Source organism: Hemitrygon akajei, chromosome 21 (assembly GCF_048418815.1).
Source record: "Hemitrygon akajei chromosome 21, sHemAka1.3, whole genome shotgun sequence".
Lineage (NCBI taxonomy): Eukaryota > Metazoa > Chordata > Chondrichthyes > Myliobatiformes > Dasyatidae > Hemitrygon > Hemitrygon akajei.
Window position 1 is genome coordinate 39,641,392 of NC_133144.1, and position 21,215 is coordinate 39,662,606.

Here is a 21,215-nt window from a genome sequence, read left to right on the forward strand (position 1 = left end):
TTGGACATAAATATGTAATATTTAGCATTTGACCTTAGACCAGGTGGTTTAAATAACCCAAATAGATATTATCACTTCTAATCATTATAAACGGTATGCACCAGATTCCATGTGTTATAGGAAATATTTTAGAAGCTATTAAATATTTCTTGAATGCATTACAATTGTTGGTTTCCATGTTTTCATTAATAGGGTTGCTCCATATAACCACCAATGAAAGTGCCAATTGAGAGTGCATGCAAGCGGAAGAGCCCAGGGATTGCTTGGCACGCTTCACTGAACAAATGATCTTGCAAAGGAAAGTGTCTTTTACAGCGGGACAAACTGTCATTTCCACGCAGCGCTCGCCAGCGTCACTCTCACTTTCAGGAATCAATAGACATCACAGCGCCCAAAGAAGGTCCTACCTGAAGGAGAAATTGAAGAAATCGATTCCAAAGAGCCATCGACTGGCATTGGTAAATGCAAGCGGGGTTTGTGTTTGTCTGTAGCTGCCGACTGTCTGTGGGTATTTTATACGAGTATATGTCGTAGACTTGTGATAAATCTTCTTTCCGTTCTGGCCAACAGTCACGTTTTAAATACCGAGACTGGAATCTGAGAGCAATCTACATAATTTAACTATCGCAAATCAGGAAGGTGCTTTATTTGTAACCTTTTAGGTGCTAGCTTATCTGTTTAATCGAATACATTTAATAAATCAGAAACCGTTATGATCATGTGGAGCTTGATATGGTTAAATCGCGATTATTCAGCCAGGATTAAGAACTGCGTTCATCTTGAATATAAATTCATAAAACGCTACTGCTAAGTCTATATTTTAAAATATATATTTTAAATTACTTAAAACAATCGGAGCGGTAACTAGTAACAGTCTTTGATTACGCGCAAAGTGGCGATTTTAAACATGATCATTGCTGGTGATGGTGTATAAGAAAGGTCGGAACTAACAGGCAGACAGATGGACAGACAATGGGGATCAGACTCAGTGAGCTGATATGCATCAAATGAACAATCCTCTGACTTTCCTCTCAAGCACAATGGAAGAGAGAGAGAGAGAGAGAGAGAGAGAGAGAGAGAGAGCGAGCGAGGGATGGAGAGAGGGAGGGAGGGAGAGCGAGGGGAGAGAGAAACGCATTCACCCACATCGCTTATACTTTTGTGAGCGTTTAGACCAGTCCGTATGCCAGGTTCAATCAGATCACTATGAATAGGCACCAAACAGTGCGTCTACAACACGGTTTAAATGTTGAAAGCAATCTAATAACGTTGCAACTTAGCAATAAGTTCTCCATCTCTAGAGTTGGCTGTGAAAAACGGCGGCCTCTATTCAGTGGGAAATATTTATATTGAGATTACTTCCAACAGTCTGAAGTATTCTCTGAAGTATACTAAAAATAATTATGTTGATGTTGGCATCTTTGTGTCAAATTGATTTTGCACGCGTGTCACTTGGTATTGTGGAACAAAAGACAAGCTGCAGGGAAAGGCGAGGACTGAATGAACAGTAAAATACGGTATCATGCTTCCAAGTGTCACTTGACTCAGTAAGACCCGAGAAGTTTTTTTTCACACTGTGCCGAGAGAGCAGAGGTGCGAACCGGGTTGAATAGACCTGCTTTGTACTGTTGAGAGTCATCAGTAAAGCACGTTAATGCCACAGTCCGTTAGCTTCTAACCGAAGCGACAACCAAGAGAACACGGCAAATCCTGATAAAAACAATTAACCGCAAGGGATGAAATACTCTTTGTTTGATTTTATATTATATATAATGTATATTATATCTTTACTAATTTATGCCACTGGCCTTAATGAATGCCATGGAAGTAGTCATCCAGCACCATCTCTCAGTTCATTAGTTTTCGCATTTAATTTAGGTCTCGGCTCCATACAATGCTGATGATAAAAACGCTCAATATAATAAAAGGTCGCTCAGAATTGTCACAAGTTATCAATATCGCTTCGCCTGATAAGCATAATAGCATCAATTTCGAAGAAGGTTAGGTAAAATCATATAGTCTCAATTACAGTAACAAGAATGAAAAATGATTGATAACTTTATTATGCTTGCACTGCGCCGGGTTGTCTCTTTTCGTGGGCAGTGTTTCAGGCACATTGACAGAAACACAAAGTATACTCAACAAACGCAATGGTTTTGTTTCACTGATTTACAAAATGATGAACATTCTTGTACGGTCAATACATTTAGTTTCAATTGTATTTAATGTTTATCATGTCAATAAATATCCCATATCGACTGCTCTTTCTCATAACTACTCCCAATTCATGAAATTAACTCATTTTAAAATCTTAATCCGCACAATTAAGCATATGCAGTAGCGAACATATCATTTGTAGCTTTTATCTTTTTTTAAAAAAATACTACATTTATGCTTTGATATATCATAATGTTACCAAATAATTTAGACAACGAGTCGTTTTATTCTGTAGCCCACAACTTGAACCTATTTCTCAAAAGTAGTTTTGCACCAACGATTCACTTATGGTTAAATTTCTGCGGTAATGATTAATGGAGATTAGGAAGGGAATAAATGAAGATGATTTAGTAAATGGGCTAACACAATAAGCATTATTGATAAAAATAGCATTTTATAAACAGATTTTTGGGAAATTCGGATTTAAGTTATCATGGTTTGAATAGTTGTATAAACTTGTTTTTTTTAAATCAAGAATGAAATATGTAGCATCCTGTTCTTTCGCGGGTTACAAGCTCGGTAATCGTCTGTTGTAAAATAGGAATATATCGCTTAATAAAACTTACGGCCGCGCTATTTCGAAAAGATGCTGGTTCTAATTAATCGTTTCATGTGAATAAGTTGAAGATCGTATTTGTGCAAAGTAGATATTTCTTAACTTCCATCCGTCTAAACGTCTCAAGTGACAGGTATAATCCCACATGCACCACGAAATTAAAGAAATTAACCCGTTTTATCTTTATGTCACAGGTGAATTATGGAACTTACCCCTTTCTCTAAGGGGCTATGGACAGGTGACAATAAATTTCTGCATCATCACTTCACTGACATACTAACAAGTGTGCACATTACCCGGGAGATCCCTGAAGATGCTGTTTTCGGTCCCTGCATCCTCCAGAACAACTTCTACGACACAATCGCGTTCATTGCCTTGAAGTCTTCAGATCGGAGATGTGTACCCTATGTGTTCCGGGTGAGTGCCCTCTAATCCAACACGACACAAATCTTTAAAGTTTCACATTGGGAGCTAATTGTCTATGACACTTGAAGGAGCATCAACCCATAGCCCAACTATACGAATTAACTGTCTCGCCAAAGCTCAAGATTAAAAATCTACTTTTATAATTATTACAATATTGATAGGATCAAAACTTGGAAGAGATTTATATAAAAGTCAAAATCATAGTGGTTGGCTCCAGTTGAAAATTGGATGTCATATCAGAAGAATGTCAGAATAAAGTGAAAGATATTTTGCATTAACTTGACACCTTTGTGAATTTGGATCATGGAAAATTGAAAACGTAATTACAGAGTCTGACCTGAATTTTTCAGGAATTGATTAGAAGTTTTCTTCCGTGCAGGTGGATATAACTGCGTTGAATAGTTCCACGGATGGGTTGTCTTGGTTGCGGCTGGTACAAGCGGCGAACAACGCCAAGGAGCAGAACTTGGAGGCTTACCTGAAGAGCGGACAACTGTATTACCGCTCTACGCGGAGGATTAGAAAGGACGAGGAGCTCTTCGTGTGGTACGACAATGAACTCTCCACGCTCCTCGGCTTCACTGATATCAAAACTCATACTGGCTCAAACAGTGAGTAACCCGGACACCACGCAAAGCTTTAGGATAACGCCAGCCAAGATGAAAGAAAGAATAATGCAGTTTACCGTCGTCAGTTTGAGTTCAGATGAAAACCAAAAGCGACTTTGTTCAAACTGATTTTCATAACTAGGGCCTCAAAATGAAAAAGCGAAATTAAATAACCCACAATCGTTAAAAAGGCCTATAACTTGAAATGAGAAGTTTTTTAATGTATTATTTTTTTTTGAAAATACTCTCAAAACGGATTTTTAGAGCAACATAATGAAATTAAGTATCATAGATCCCAACTACATACGATTGCTACAATAAATCAGGAGGAGATCTGGCAAATCTCACATCAGATTACAAGGCGAACTGACCAAACCAAAATCGAACAATTTAGCACCGATTGGCCACTGAAAATCACGCGAGAATGGATAAGCCACACTTTATAGAATTAGATATACTGATATTTGGGTTGAAAGGCATGGTTGGAAGGTTCAAAAGAAGTCTGCCTCAAAAGTAGATGCCACCTTGCTTACGTCATTGAGTTAAACATGGCAATACATCACACTATTTTAAAGAGCTTTCTTTCGTATCATATTATCTAATACAACTTCTCGATTATAAATTTGTGTGTTAGGATAGCATTGTTAACGTGACGGTGCTGCCAGAAAAATGAGATCATCTTAGGAGGGCTTGGTGTTATATTTGATTACTTGTAATTGCCCCATTTTCTCCCATTTCGCGAAGGACTTGCCGCTCCTAGATAGCTATCATGTTAAAGTGCTACAGAAAATGCACCATAACATTATTATCAATTCGTGTCCACGTGCAAGGATTAGCAGGAAATATTTATCCCGTTTACCTTAGAGTTAACAATGCTCTTAAATTTCTTTATTTCTACCCCACTGTGTATTTTAATCGTTCTTTGACTTACATGTCAACAGCGTAGAAATGAAGACCCAGAGTAATAACTGCTTGGATCTCAAATATAGCAACTGAACCCATATTGTGGCCGCCACCCGTTTTGACAGAATTGTCTGTTTTTGACAAAGCAGCAAAAATCGAACAAAAATAGGAGAAAAGATCTCATTTTTTGCAAAATAGCATAAAGTATCTCATATTTTATTGAGCTGTAACCAAGACCATTGGATTTATTGATCTTTTCTAAGCCAGATGGGAGGAAGTTGGTGTCACCTCTTCAGAGACGTGAAAACATGACTTCTCCCCGAGAATTTAGTGCTGTATGTATGATCGCCTTTAAAAAGTCATGGAATTATTTTGTAGGAGTTTGCTGTTCTTCCTGAAGGGCTAGTGATATTTAATCATTAAGCAATGCCAATAAAATGTGTACGTATTCGCCGTTTTCCTTATCCGTGTTTGCAGGATTGTGCAGATTGGCTGGGAATTGCCATATTAGAACGGTGGCTATACTTCAATATTAGACTTAAAACTTAAAGGCTGTTCTTGGGGTCTGAAAAGTGGAATCTGCGTGCAAGGAATGGGACACGGTGGTCTCGCGGTTGGAGAAACGCTTTACAGATCCAGCTGTCGGAAGATGTGGGTTCAATTCCCGCCGCAATATGTAAGGGGTTTTCCTCCTGACCAGGAGGGTTTCCACCAGGTGCTCCATTGCCCCCCAACGTTCCAAAGACCCCCGATTAGTGGGCATGCGATATTATCGCCGAAAACCTTGGCGACACTTGCGGGTTGCCCCAGCACATCGGACTGTGTTGGTCGTTGGCGGAAATGATCATTTCGTTGTATCTTTTAATATACATGTGACAAATCTTAAAGAACAGATTTTATTTCATTCGGTAAATGAATATTACTGCAGTGGCACATTGAAAATGAGATGTTAATTTGTTTCATTGTTTTCGGCAGCATTCAGATGCACGGACTGCGGCCAGGAACTGAAGTATGAAAATCCATATCTGGCCCACGTTCGATTCTTTTGCGGGAAGAGGAAGGATTATCTCTGGCGAGATTTTCAGACCCTTGGCTTTGGTCACAGTGGCCTTTTTAAAGACCCTTCCAAGAACGCTGAGCTCAAAGATAAGAGCAAGGTGACCAACTTTCATAGGATCGCCCATGACTTGGAACATTCTAAGAAGAAATCAATGGCACAGGTCGAGGAGCGACCGCCCTCCGAAAAACACCCCAACAAGCGGAAACTAGAAGGTGCAGAGGACAACAAAAGCAGGAAAACGGTCTTATTGGAGAAAACAAATAACCTGGTGTGCGTCCAGAACGGAATTTCTAAAGATGAGCCAAGTGTTTTCCCGACGCTTGCGGTTTCTGTTTGGAAACTTAACTCTGATAAGTATTTGTTGAAGAAGGATTCATCGGAGCATAAAGCAAGTGCATTTACTGAGGTTCGAAGACAGCGCGAAAAAGCCAAAGCTGAAAAATTAGACGGCAGTGCTAAAGATGAAACCCCTGACTTGACCAGGAAGGTGGGTGTAAGAACAGAGGTGGTTCTCAGTTCCTCTGGCAGCGCCTTCTCTTCAGTTTTACCTTCTGGTGTCAGAGCAGATGAGCAGAAGAGTGCATTCTGTCAGCCATGTAGACGAACGGGGGAAGGGACCTCTTTGCTTCTGAGCCATGCTACTGCTGAGGTCACCGGGGATTTATCTGATTCCACCGCTACGAGTCATCTCCTGGGTCCCACTAATCTGCTAAACTCTAAGTCTATCAACACTGATCTTGGCAATTCTCACATATTACACGCAAGTGTTGCAACCGGCAGCCCACTTTTATACCCCACTGACATGTGGCCAAAACCGGTTGGCGTTCAACTCCAATCCACGTCCTCGCTGACACTGCTCCCCCCGTCCTACACGTCCTTCGGGGTTTCTGCTCAGAACTGGTGCGCCAAATGCAACGCGTCCTTTCGAATGACTTCAGACCTGGTGTTTCACATGAGGTCTCACCACAAAAAAGAGTACGCAACCGACTACTTGAACAAGAGAAGGCGAGAGGAAAAGTTGACGTGCCCGATATGTAATGAGTTTTTTAGAGAGCGCCATCATCTATCCCGACACATGACATCTCACAATTGAGTTGTGAATTCAAACTGAAGGGAGTGAATTTTAAAGGCTTCCCGACGGTATGACCAGAAGAAGCTAGGATGGAATTCCTTAAGAAACTGTTGTCACTTCTGATGAGAGTGAGTTCGTCTCACGGGCAATATTACAGCAGGAGGGAGAAACAGTCTTAAATATAAAAAAAATACAATCTATTTAGGCAATAAGATATATTAGAGTTATGTAAAGGTACCAATGACATTAAAGGTTGTACTTGTAGGATAATCGTTTTGATCTGGCAATGAATTAACTGTGCACCCTATGGACCATCCATGATAACAAATTCCTGCTTTTGAATCTTTGTAAACTTAAGAGTATCGACCATGGATTCTGCAGTTGATACAACGACCTTCAACCTGTATAATTATTTCTGTTTGGATAATTAATTTTGCGGAAAATCTGTACCGGAATTCAATTAACTTGTCACAATGCATTTTTTGTCTCGAATTATAGTTTCATATCATGTAAGCGCGAGTTGGAGAGATTTAAAAAAAACTATTGCTACACCAAACTAACGTGTATCTATTTAAAAAGATTCATGATTGCGTGCAAAGCATATATAGATGACTGTTTAGTCTTGAAAATAGTCTAATTCGTACACTACTCCACGACGGTGAATAAAACAAAATGTTTGGGTAGCTAGTTAAAAGCGCTAGCAACAAACAACCTCTCGAATGTACTCCAAGGGTCGAGCAGCATCTGTGAGGGAAGGAACTGTTGACGTTTCGGGTGGAAACTCTGCATCAGGACGAAGTACTTCTGTACAGTAAAGGCTATGCTATCGATGTGTCTGAATTAAGATAAGCATTAGTGACAGGACCATCCGAAAGCCCGCCCATGCATTCATTAAAGGCAACTCTATATCTGTCAATCATACCAAAGGCGAGCGGAACAGCAAAACTACTGGCGTACCTTGGTGTTGTGAGCTTTTTTGTTTTGCAGATTAAGTTGGAGGATTTTTCAGGATATTTGCATATCTAAGGTGTTCAAGTATCAAGATAAAGAATGACAGTCTGAATATGGTTCATTAGTTCTCGTTCTATATTTTTCAGATTTCAGTAATAAGAAGCTCCATATTAAACTGAGATTTTTTTTCCTCAGCACCGTATGAATGTTAACTGTGTTGAACAAGTTACGGCTGTAAACGTTTTAGAAGAAGTATGTTGTCCCAGAATTTGAAATTATTTCTAGGTTTGAGGAGATTTCTTGTAATCTGCTGTTTAGTCATTCACAGATGTTGCGGTTCTATTTTTTGTGTAGCTACATGAACCGCAATTCAGGGGACAATTATTGAGAGATTTCTATTTGAAAAATACAAATTATAGCTTTATGTTCCCTTAGCTAGTATAAATGGAGAGAACTCACACCGCTGAACGTTGGAACATATGAAGCGATCGGTAGCCTGTATACGAATTTGAGGCAGGGGTTGGCCACTCGTCCCTTCATTGTTCCTCCATTGTTCCTCCATTTAGAAAGGTAATTGCTGATTCGCTTGCATTCCATTCTACTGGGGTAACCAGCAAACACAGCGTTAGAAGCGCTGGAATGGCAGAATAGATCAGCTAGAAATGGTGAAAGGGGCTTCATACTCTGAGGGTTCGCAGCTTCAAATCAGCACCTTTGAATTCAAGAATAATCGAAAAGTCTATACTGAAAAAAATTATGTCAATTGTTACACCCAAGAGTCAATTCAACGCTGGGTAACCAGACCGGAATTCATACTGGACCTATCAAAAGGTAATAAACTGCATTTATATAGAGCTTTTCACATCCCACGTCAATGCATTTAGGAGAGTTAGTAAGTGACAAAAAGACAAAACGGTGACGATGTCTAGTTACATACACAAAATGCTGGTGGAACTCAGTGTGTCAGGCAGCATCTAAGGAAGAAAGCAAGCAGTCGACGTAATCGTAATGATCTGGTCAACTACTCATCACAAATAATTGACGCTCACTCTGAAATTGTACTAACTACTTGAAATCTGTCCTCGTTGAAAGAAGCCGTTCGCTTTATTGCGACACTGTCTGGCAGCGAGCGAACTGCGATATTGTTCAGCAGTGAAATGCGAAATGATACAGGACGGCAGAAGGTGAGCGGACGGTGGTCTGTTTCCGGATGCATAGCATACATTCGACAGAATTCAACAATAGCTACGGCTTCCAAATCGTTTTCTGCGCTGTATTTTACATTATTAAGCTCACGGAGCTTTACTGTGGTTTGGGAAGAAGAAGGGGTCCGAGAATCTAACCCTCATAAAACTGATTTAGATTGTAAGCGTTTTAGGGGCTGAGAAGCAAACTCCACCGGTTTAGTAGAGACTAACGCCTATCCAGGGAAGTTGAGCAGAACAGGATTTAAGCAGAATGGTGATTCTTCGAGCTAAAGTATCCTGCTACCCGCCTGCGAGTGCTAGAAGTGATTCCGGCTAGCACGAAATACTGCACGGTGTTTAAAGTGGAGCCTTTTAGAACGGAAGTCAATATACGAGGTGTAAGAAGGGTAAGAAACACGGTGGTTGGATTCGGGAGCACCCCGTTCGGATGGATGCCAGAGGCAAGTATTTCACAGCATTTTAAAAGTATCTGGACGAGCAAGAGAGTCACAAAGGTCAGAAGGCTGCGAGCCCAATGATGGTAAATCGGATTAATGTACATGGTCAATGGCCGTGGGGGTGGGTGAATTGCCTGTTCTTCTGCTGTTTGTCTCTGCGAACCTATAAAAATATTGCGAAATGATAGAAAATAGAAACCCAAACTGCTGAGCAGTCGCCGCGTCAGGCAAAACTTGAAACCAAAGATCACCGATTTGAACCGTGTATTGTTCCTTCTGTACAGTATTTGCTAAGAAGTCACTTAACACCCACCTTGAGAAAAGACCGGTGTGAATACTGTATTGCAAACTGATTGACGAATACTTTAATGTTACTGGTTTGAAAAGTTTACCGAGAAAGTTTTTTTTACTATCAACAAACAAAACTTAATTCGAAAGGGAGAAAATAGATTTAGCAAATGCAATTTTCGCCACTAAGAAGACAGGTGCAATTAAATAATATTTACACAACAAGCATACTATTATTTGGATACCCAAGGTCCCATTTTAATACCCAAATATCAGAGGCGCGCTGTTCAGTTCTACGCACACTTTCTCATATAAGTCGGCAGCCGTCAGTCACGCCGGAGGTGGACGAAGGGTTTCGGCCCGAAACGTCGACAGCGCTTCTCCCCATAGATGCTGCCCGACCGGCTACGTTCCACCAGCATTTTGTGTGTGTTGCTGGAGGTGTTAATTATTTGGTTAATAATTCATTACTGAGGAGATTCATTATGCAAACCTTCAGATGCATATTATTATTTTATTCATTTTGGTCCACTTGTATGTTTCCCGCATTGTTTTATGTGTAAGGTTATTGTCTATAGATTGTTACCCGGAGTACCCTTTGCAGTGTTCTGACACAAATGTGACGGACTTACTGACCCAGTGTTGCTTGTGTGGAATTTGCACGTTTTCCCTGTAACTGTATGTCCCCCTCCCTTCCCTCTCCCCACATCTCAAAAGACTTGCTGATTGGTGGGATGATTAACTACTTCTAGTGTGGGTGGGGTCAGACAGGAGAAATGGGATTCAGATTGTACTGAGAGCCAGCATGGACTTGACAGACCGAAAGGCTTCATTCTCTGTCGTAGGAAAATATGTAAAGATGATAATGCTTTATTTTCTAGTTGTTTATCAAATGGACGATAAAAATACCAGCAGGCCACATTTTAAGAGCAGTGAGGTTACGGTAAAATCGTGCCAACCCCGGTCAGGCCGCTGTTTTACCGCGCACAGTTGTGGTCACCATATTGAAGGAAGGACGTGCTTATACAGAAGGTGCAATTAATGCCACTTACATTTTAGTCAAATTATTCTTTCTCTACAATTTTTTTTAAACAAATAAACAGTTTTTGGCATTACTTATATACCGAGACAATTAGTAGTGTTTCCTCTCACACCCCTTCAAAATAAAACACGAGATTTTTACAAATCGTTTTGGATTTTAAGGATTTTTATTTTATTTTAGGCTCCTCTTTGTAGAATACCACTTTACTTTAGCACAATCATATGAAAGTAGCAATCCTTAGTTACAAATCACTTCATTTAATTCCACAGGAAAGTCTTGAAGCGTCAGTCTTCCTTCTCAGGGACTACACACGTTCAGTTTGAGTTGGTACCAGACGTAGTATAATTTCAGTTCATTTCTGCCAGAATTCATTTCAAAAGAGTACAATTTACTCTAAAACCAAATTTAGGGTCACCTGCCTTAGACGAAATAGTGATATACAGTATATCTAAACAGGCCGGGGGAGTTCTCCACCATATCCCACCAAAGGGATCAATTGTGCCAATGTTTTCTCAAACCTTAAGGTTATTAAAGCGATTTTTTTGGCTCGTTCACGTCTTACCAAGAATTATGGGTTATATAATTTTCTTTAGGCAAGGGTCTACAATGAGATTTCCAGAGTTCAATAGGAAGTTGCTTAGACCTATAACTGATACCCACCCACATAGCCAATAAAATCAACCACAGACAGTATTTTTAAAAAAACGATCAAAGTTGTATTGAAAGAAACAGCGGTAACTGGGCGTATTACTTCCGAGGCACCTATAGCAGAGCGTTGCTTTCGGAAAACGTTCTGCTATTTTTTTTTCGTAATTGGAAGCCGGTTGGCAGAGTGCCCTTGAAGTAAGGTTACTCCGTTTATCATTGTCCTTTATTCCAGATGCAAACTATGAGAAAGCAAATAATGACCAATCTAAAAACAATTGCATAAATGTCTCAGACAAGTGCAAACAAGGCAAACAAAATGAGGGCAACTAACGGTGCCAAAAATGTCCAAAATGTCACACAACCAGACAGGCAGTGGAGACCCGTTATTTCACTCTGAGCGACATCAACTGAGACATGAGAATACACTCCTATTTAAAGCGCGCTAGTAGTCTCTACGTCGAGATTTCACCCCTTCTCTAGGCATTCTATTCAGGAAGCAATTAGCGACAATTATACGCTGTGTGAATCTCCAGAGGAGTAAGTTAGGTACGTCCGTGCAAATGGCTTCTCAGGATCTCCTTAGCTGTCTCCAGCGCTGTGGCAGCGGGTACATCGATGTGAGGTGCGACTCCGGCTCCTTCCCAGGAGGTTCCACCCGGACTGGACGACCTGACGGTCGGCATAGTCAGGTAGAGGTCGGTGTCGTCTACATGGTAGGTTTGTGGAGGGTGACATCCGCCACTCGTCAACTCGCCGACGATGAGAGCTCTTCCCACTCTTTTCATCACGAAGGCGAATTGCTCCGCTGTTCCCGAAGTGACGTTGCTTGTGAGGACAATTAGCTCCCGTTTAGAACCATATCGCTCCCCTTGACAAAATGAATAACACCGTAATGAGGCGGGATTAAGACTGAGAACGAACAATGAAGCGGATGCTGTCTTCTATTCTTACCTGATGACCAAGGAACAGTCCATATTTCGTAGGTTGTGTCATTAGGTCTATTGTAAACAGTATCCAGAAGCACCGGATTCCCATCGTCAAAGAAATAGGAGCACAGGGTTGGGATAGAAGAGGTGGGTCCTCCAATGTTGTTCCTAGGTCAAACATGTGTGTTTGCATTGTTAAGCTTGTAAACAACAACACATTCGTTAAGCTTGTAAACAACAACACACTAGGGTGGGGGCAGAGGGGACACGAGCAAATTCGGCAAGAACCAGAATTAGTTTAAACACATGTGAAGAACTAAGCTGTTACATACCACCGCAGTATAGTTCTAGGAGGCTTTGACATTCATGTTGCTTAAATGTCAAGACCCATCCATTCACTCAATGAACCATTAAAATCTACTACAAGGAACACGATGCCGAATGAGTTTAGCGGGTCAGGCAGCAACGATGGAGAGAAATGGACAGTCATCGTTTTGGGGCGAGAACTTTCATCTGGACTGTAGCCATCCAAATGTTGCCTGACCCGTTGAGTTCCTTTGGTATCTTATTGTTCCTGCAGTCCATCTGAACATCAGTCCCAACTCTCCCATCTCCATCAACAGGCCATCACACTTCTGTCCTTACGGTGGTTTTTTTTTTAGCTGACTTTCAACAACAAAAGTGTTTTGTCGAGTACCTTTGCACTGTCCGCCATAAAAAAGACAGGAACTCCCCGTGGCTATCCATTTCAATTTGACTTCCTGTTCTATTCTGATATGTCTGTCCACGGCCTAACTCAACCACAATGACGAGGCCAAACTCAGGCTGGAGGAGCAACACCTCATATTACGTTTGGGCAGCCTCCAACCTGATAGCATGCACATCGACTTCGCTAACTTCCGCTCATTTCTTCCCATTCCCCTCTCTTTTCTTTCATCATTCTGGTTCCTCTCCCCCCCCCCTCCATTTTCTCCTCGCCTGATCGTCACCTTCCCTGGTTCCCCTCCATCTTCCCTTTCTTCCATGGTCCACTGATATCTCCTATTAGCCCCCTTCTTCTTCAGCCCTTTACCGCTTCCATCTATCTTGCCTCACTTCTTACTTCAATTCCCCTTCTCCCACTCACATTCCCCTCATCTACCACCTGCTTCCCCCTCCCCGCACCTTCTTATTCTGGCTTCCGCTCCCTTCCTTTCTAGTCCTGATGAAGTCTCGGCCCGAAACGTCGAATATTTATTCTTCTCCATGAATGCTGCCCGACCCGGGAATTCCTCCAGTATTTTGTGGACGTTGAAGACCGGAACTCATTTGTTATCTTTCAAGAGCTACGACTACCTCAAACCCGCCTTCCCAATGTTTTATCGGATCAAGAATTAGAATTATTACGTTATTCTGTTGGATAGTTAGGAAAAAATTAGTTGGAGTTTGCATACTCGCTCTAATTCACTATTAGTAGTAAATACGTTTTCTCCCCCCGCCCCCCAAGTAAATAAGATGTGGAATGCGTGGGTTTCACCGGCTTACCCGGTTTCCTCCCACAGTGCAAGGACCTACCGGGTAGGTTAATTGGTCATTGTAAATTGTCCCGTGATTAGGTTAGGGTAAAATCGCAGATGTCGGGGTTGCTGGGCGGTGCATTTCGAAGGACCTATTGCAATCTGTATCTCTAAAAAAAAACTTAAGCAGATGACATGAACGACTATCTCAAAGATTCGGCCTGATTATACAGAATTGGCTTGATTATGACGTTCGTCAAAATTTGGACTCACTGTCGTAATAGGAAAACAGTAATATATGGCTTTAGGAAATTCATGGATTTGCCCTTTTTTCCAAACATCAGGATAATTCCTAAGCACTAAAAGTGAAATATGTGCGTTTGATCACATAGTCCTGATCGGAAATGAAATGAAATCCCAGAGATCTGTAACAAGCTTGATTCGTTATATTCAGTAACTGAGTTTGTTAGTTCGGATTTTACACACAGAATCAGGTTTCAGACCCCTCGCAGCCGTTTTCTAAAATCAGGGCGATATACGCTGCTGATAAATAATGCAACAACTTGCCGTGTGGGGTATAAGTACGCCAGCAGTCATACTCAGGAACTGTAGCTTTGTGGCAGACGGACAGTCTTGTGTGAGTCTGTGATGGCACTAATGCAAATCTGCCTCTGCCTCACTGATTTGCTGCTGTCCTAAACCCAACAGCGCCCTCCATTGTCTTTAATCGATATTGCTACCTCCCACTTCCTACATTAGCCAACCATAAGGGAACGTGGATAAATTGCCAAGTAAATTCCAAACTATGCGTAGTTGACGTATTGTGCCTAATCTCTCGAAGAAGATGGTGACCGTCTCAAACCCATTTTGTGCTGTGCTTTCATCCAGTTGGAAAACAAAGATACCCTGAGAAAAAAAAACATCAAAACCTAGCCAGCAGCCCTGGAATGCTTTGATTCACCTCGATGGGATATTGCAATAAATATTTATTATCTCAGTTTCTCAATTATTGAAGCTGAATATCAAGACCAATTAAAATTGTTATTTTAATTTAGAGCATAGATTTTTGTCAGTCGTTGTTGGAGTTTCCTGAATGATAAGCAAACAAAAAAAAAACTTTCTACTGTATCTAGGCACACTTGACAGTAATAAATCAGACCCAATTCCAGTTCTGACATTTACGACCCAAGATGGCTTCCGTTCAATTCGGCCATGGGCGATACCAAGCCTGGCTGCGGAAGAAGGGTTGGTGATGGAGTTAGAAACGCCGTCCCGTGAAAAACCCGGCGCTTCTGAAATGGCAAGAGAAGCTCCGAAGTCCTTATCCCTGGGAGAGGAAGGATCTTCGCCTAGAAGACTCCTGGGTCTGGCCCAGGATAGAGGACTCTAGCGAGTTTCTGTATGGCCCAGTAGAGGTGATGGGCTTAAGTGACTAAGCAGGTATGGTTTCCGTTCATTTAGGATATAAAACTTCACAGGTTAGGCTATTGGATCTTACCATGACGCTGGTTACCTACAGTGCTTAGAATGCAGTCAGGAGAGAGTTTACCTGGGATACATGCTTCCACCACAGACGCACACAAGACAGAGTTCGTCTCCCGCATACAAACTTTTGAAAGACTAACTAGTCTCAATTATCATTTTAACTGGTTTGTTTGGAATTAATGCGTCCTACATTACACACCTTAATGAGATGGTCTCGGGAAAACTGAAGTTTGGCAAAGTATTTTGATTAGTTTTAAATACTTTTGAGACCCGGAAATCGATCAGAGATTGAAACAACGCATTGAGTGCGGAGGAAACATGAGTTATCGAATTAACTTGCATAGTCAACAGGTGAAAACCATTTGAACGCTGATCCCCATAGAACCGTCATCAAATGTTGACAGTGAACAATGATATGCGGGTTGGTAGGTTAACTGGCTACTTTAACTTTCCCCGAGTGTGCTGGTGAGTTTCGGAAGTTAGGAGAGTTAATGGGGCTGTGGGAAGAATAAACTGGAATTTCGCAGGAATGGTGCAAATGGGCACTTGATATCCAGCGCGGCTTCAGTGGGTGGAAGGGATGCTGTCCCTACGGCCGCACAATTTTGCGCATAATTTCCATTTCCAGACCATTCAGGATTGAGTTGAAGATAACACTGCACACCACTAGTTAATGTTACCAAGTGCCAAGAAAACGAATCTCGAGGTGATATATACGCAGACTGATACATTTACTTTAATCTTTGCATTACCTCAGATCCACAATCAGTGCAATTGTGTGCGCGATCTTATTCCATACGTGAACTGCCATTAGATCAGACACTTGGGTAATCAAATCAATGTCGCCGAACATGTCGAAACGGAGGTAGCCGACACCATTCTCAAACACTTTTGTCTGGAAGGAAAATTTAATCAAGTCTTCAAACATCTCAGGAGGTGGAATCTGGGGGAAAGGGAATAGGAGGAATTAATGGACACAAATGCCGAAAACAATAGATTGTTTCTCAATGCCTTTGGATTTCGGGTTAGAAAATTTCTGCTATCCTACCGGCATGGGGACCACGCTGGGGATATGGTCCTTCAGATCGTCTGGGATATAAGCTACCCTGAGATGTTTATCTCCAGAGAGTTTCTGCAGGGCCTCCGACAACTTCTGAGCCAGCTCCATCTCGGAATTAATGACAGCATACTTCCCGTCTTGAATCAAGTCGGCGATCAGCCTCGCTACCTTGGCACCGATTTCAGCAAATGCATAATTATCTGCCACCAACCTCCCGGCTGTGCGCACAATCCCTGGGACCTTGGCTCGAAGATCTATGATGCCAAGGGCCACGCCCATAGCTTCGCTGGCTTGGACCAAAATATGCGGTTCAGTGCCAGATAGGCTCCAAGCCTTTCCTGTCACAGCACTTAGAGCAACCTGATTTGGAATCGAGACATAGAGATTGCTGTCTCCTATCCGGTAAGTAGATACGGACAAGACGCCTCCAATGGTTGGCTCCCCGACCACTGTTGCCCTGTTCTGGTCTTTCATTGCTCTGGTAAACGCCTCTGCGGCAGAACCCGTAATATGACTAGTTAGGATGTAGATATCCTTATTGGTGGCGTATCTTTGGCCAAGTACCTTGGGCAGTGTCCATACTTCCAAAGTGGACGAGGAGGAGCGGGTAAACACAGTGTACAGGTGACGGAGAGGTTCGGAGTCAAAGAAGTAAGAACATAAAATCGGAATTGCAGTTGAATAGCCACCGACGTTGTATCTCATGTCAATAATCAGAACGTCTGTATTGACCAGTTTGTTCCAAACTTGGTCCAGTAACTGTGGGACAATAGCGTTGATGATTTCTGCGTCGGCCATCATATCAAACCGTAGGTACCCAATATTGTTTGGTAGCACTTCAACCTTGAAGAGGGCTTGAATTGTGTGGTCGAGCTCCTCGGGGGAAGGGATTTTGCTAATATGGCCGTTTAGGACCTCAGGCGCGCTCTCGCTGTAGAAGACGTGGAAGTGGTGGTCACCAGAGGTCTCCTTCAGGTCGGAGGTCAACTGAGCAGCCAGTGACTCGTAGTCTACGACAGAGCGGTATAAACCATCCAACCATTTTGATCTGAGCAGCGAGCTGACCTCAGCGGCCACTTCTGGAATGGCATAGTGGACATTCAGGAGATACCCAGTGTCTTTCACTAGCTTGAACACTTTAGCATGGAACATTAGAACATCCTTCGCCTTGTCCATCGCCTCTTCTGCCAATACTATGGCATCGGGTACCACTCCACCGCCCAGCCAACTCTCCCCATTATTATCTATAAAGTTTATGAAAGGGACAGTAATAAACAAATTGGTATTTTCTATGTGAAAAGATTGGGAATGAAGAAGAGTGCCGGATGTGATCTCCCCAATCACGGTGGCCCTGCTTAGTGACTGCATCAGGTAGGCGAGCTCCTCGGCAGCTGTGGCAGTGCGGTGGCTGGTCAGCACGTAGACGCCCTTCTTTGATCCATAGAAGCTCCCATCCAAATCAGGAAGCGTGAAATATTCTTTGGTGGAGTTGTCCAGCCTGTTGAAAACGGTGTACAATCGAACGGGTGGGTGTCGGTCTTGGAAATATGACAGCAACACGGGCACAGCGGCCGAAGTGCCACCTACGTTGTACCTAAGATCTATTATTAAATTGTCAGTGTCTTGAATTGGCCCCCACACTTTCTCAACTATGTAAGGACTCAGTTTCGTCAATGCCGCCTCAGTAGGAAACACATCAAATCTCAAGTACCCCGTATTGCCAGGTAAGATTTGCACCTGAAACACAGCGTCTACAATTTGCCGGAGATAATTGACATCTGATGGTAAGACCTCGGATGGGCTCTTTTCTGTGGTGGCCGGAGCTTCTGACCTTACGCTAATCATTAGACGGGGATCTTCGGAGATGGTCTGAAGCTCGTAATTAAGTTTTGCTGCCAGGTCTTGTTCTGAAGTTACAGCCGAGCGAGCAATTTTAGCAATGTGAAGGGCCAGGGAAGGTACCTGATCTACAAAGCAATAGTGGGCGCCCAACAGCTCTGTGACTTTCCGGATTACATTGGGCATTTCTTTCCTTACAGCTAGAATGGAGGTGGCTTTCTCAAGGGCTCTGTCTGCATTTACCGGTACACAGGGGAACACACCGTTCACTTCCCAGCTCTGGCCGGTGATGGGGCTGACCGACCTGGCGAGGGGAACAGTGATGAAGAAGTCAGATGAGCTAATGCGCAGCTTCTGAACGTTGAGAGAGCCGCCCGCTGTCCGCTCCCCCACCAAAAGGCCGCGGTCTAATTGCTTCAGGATGTACGCTACGTCCTCGGCTACCCCATTGGTGTTCTTGCTAATAAGCACCAGGACGTCTTTATCCTTGTCATATCTTTCACCCAGCAGAACGGGTAGGGTCCATATATCCTTCGTGGTATTGGACGGGCGGTCATATACAGAGTCGATATGTATGGCAGGGTTTGCATCGCAGAAGTAAGATATAATGTAAGGAATACCGGAAACCTTTCCGCTGCTACTGTAGCGGAGATCCAGGATCATGGCGCTGGTGCTGACCATGGACTTCCAAACCGTGTTCACTAGAATCGGGCCAACTACTTTGACGATGTCCTCCTCAATAATATGGTCAATTCTCAAGTAGCCAGTGTTATTTTCCAAGATTTCGAACTTGATTGAATTTTGGACCAATGCCATGAGTATCTCGGGGCTTGGGGGAGGGAGGTTGACTGGTTCCGAGAGAGAGGTCCCGGGCTCGTACGTGACCAGTAATCGGGGGTCGCTCAAGGCCCCCTGGACGCCAGAGGTCAACATTGCCGCAAGACTTTGCGGATCATTCTCACGCAATATGTCGCCACTCTGATTGACTTGCCTGATGGCCTCTTTCATCCCAACTAAATTCTCTGGGAAGCAGTAGTTATCCAGCAGGATCTTAGCCATGTCCAGCATCAGCGTGGATTGAAATGTCTCGTCGGTGGGCACATACTGCAGTAAAAAAAGCGCCAGACAAATGAACGTCCTTGTCGTCATTTTCACAAAGCTCCAGTACACCGGGGGAACCGACCTGGAGCAACACCCTTCAATTTGGACTGAAATGAAAGCTGTCTCTTAAATCTCGGTGCTCCGGATGAGAGAGATTAAAGTGCTCATTTCTGTTGAGTGTATAATCTCATTAGAGTGCAGACTCCCGAACCGTTGCCTATAAATAGCATTAAAAAAGCGCCGTGCATAAATAAACATGGTTTTCCAGCGTTAGGTGGTTCCAATTCCAGCTTTGAATCTCAAACTTGCACAGGATCCTGAATGGTAGATCTGGCAGAGTAGTCAGAAGTGAAGTTTGCTTATTGCCGGCTAAGCAAAGGTTGTAGTTAATATTGCATGGAGAATTTCTTCACGAATAATATCAGAATACATCCGGCTGCTAATTAGTGATCAACAAATAGCCTGTCAAATGTTCTACTATCCCGATAATTTTCTTTCACTTCTACTTTCTGTTTTTGGAGAGATTGATTTCTTTCTCTCCTCCGGTTTTTCTATCTTCTTTTATAAGCACAGCATTATAACCCAAGTTTCCCACTGTATCACATAAATGGAATCTGTTGTGACAGTAATCCCCACGCAATATGTGATTAACTTTTTAACACCGCTGAGGAACATATGGCCGTGTCTTATCAACGGTCTCAGCCAATGGAAGCGCGTGTTTTGAGGCTACTTAGCACATTAGCTTCCTGCATTTGGGGTCAGTGTGATTATGAAGGCGACGGGTTGCACTTTGGCAACCGAATGTGTTCCCAACTTAGCTTTCGGGCATTTATCCGAATATTTTGATATTCTAAGTAGGAGAAAGATTGGTAAGCCCATGTGATAGAAATTTTTGAAAAACTGATTTAATAAAATGGACTTTCTCTTTAATGGAATCAACCAAAATCAACATTAATGGTATTTATCATTTCAAAATAGACATGTGAATAAGGGCTGCAGAACGGAAAGAGATAGTTAGCATGAGGTTGAAATAAAAGTAAATGAATACACTGTAATTTTTTTTTGCGACTATCAGACCCGCCCGCAGCTTTTGAAGGAAATGTGTGAGTCTTAGTTTAAAACGGGCGGTTTCACGGCCAGGTGCTTTTGTCCACGACGTGTTACTACCTACAATACATTTGAAATGCCGCACAGCCTAATCATAGCTGTTGGATAACAATTCCTTGTAATTCAAATTCCTTTTAATTATTTAGAAAAACACAATCAACATTAGATCTAGTGATGATCGAATCTCAGTACCCGTTACTAAATATTCAGCTTCCAGAGCAGATAAACCATCTCGATCTTGGTTGAATTTCTGTGCTGTTTTGATGCGTGTCTATGATCTGAAGTTAGCACAGCTATAAAGGAAGGCTTATATTGAATGTTCTAGGGGAATTATTGGTGATTCGGATGATCTTTTATGGAAATCCTATTTTCTCTCTCCTTTCTTTGTGATAACATTTGGAAAATGAAGTTAATAGAATTAAAGCCAATATGTTACCTCTACATAACCCACCTGTATCTTCCAACTTAAATCTGCAGTGTAGGATATTAAAGCATATATAAATTTATGTCACATCAACACTCTAGGAAGAATCCGCCGCCTCAGTCACTTAAATTGGAAGTGTAGTTTGCTGACATGATACCATGGAGATGATCAAACTGGTCTCATAGAACGTACGATGTTTTAAACTTTCAAATAGAAAAAAACTCAATTTCAACAGTAGATCTCAATTTCAATGTTTTCCCTGCTCATTGAACGTCTAATGAATATAATATATTATTCTTAATTAATAACTGTAGAAGTAATTTAATTTGATTCCTCTCCGGATTAGTTAATCCAACTATTC

General features: G+C 42.2%; 2 protein-coding genes across 2 annotated transcripts; one reads left to right on the forward strand and one right to left on the reverse strand.

Annotated features, from left to right (window-relative positions):
* The first annotated feature begins 329 nt into the window (after positions 1–329).
* znf488 (zinc finger protein 488) lies at positions 330–7,888 on the forward strand. Its single transcript, XM_073025773.1, has 4 exons — positions 330–458; positions 2,968–3,190; positions 3,579–3,810; positions 5,686–7,888. The coding sequence occupies exons 2-4, from the start codon at positions 2,975–2,977 to the stop codon at positions 6,861–6,863; spliced, it is 1,626 nt and encodes a 541-aa protein (XP_072881874.1). The 5' UTR covers positions 330–458; positions 2,968–2,974; the 3' UTR covers positions 6,864–7,888.
* Positions 7,889–10,915: 3,027 nt separating this feature from the next.
* On the reverse strand, positions 10,916–19,905 carry irbpl (interphotoreceptor retinoid-binding protein like). The gene is made up of 4 exons (XM_073025293.1): positions 16,372–19,905; positions 16,076–16,266; positions 12,368–12,510; positions 10,916–12,284 (listed from the first exon to the last, which is right to left on the reverse strand). The coding sequence occupies exons 1-4, from the start codon at positions 19,369–19,371 to the stop codon at positions 11,959–11,961; spliced, it is 3,660 nt and encodes a 1,219-aa protein (XP_072881394.1). The 5' UTR covers positions 19,372–19,905; the 3' UTR covers positions 10,916–11,958.
* Between the last annotated feature and the right edge of the window lie 1,310 nt (positions 19,906–21,215).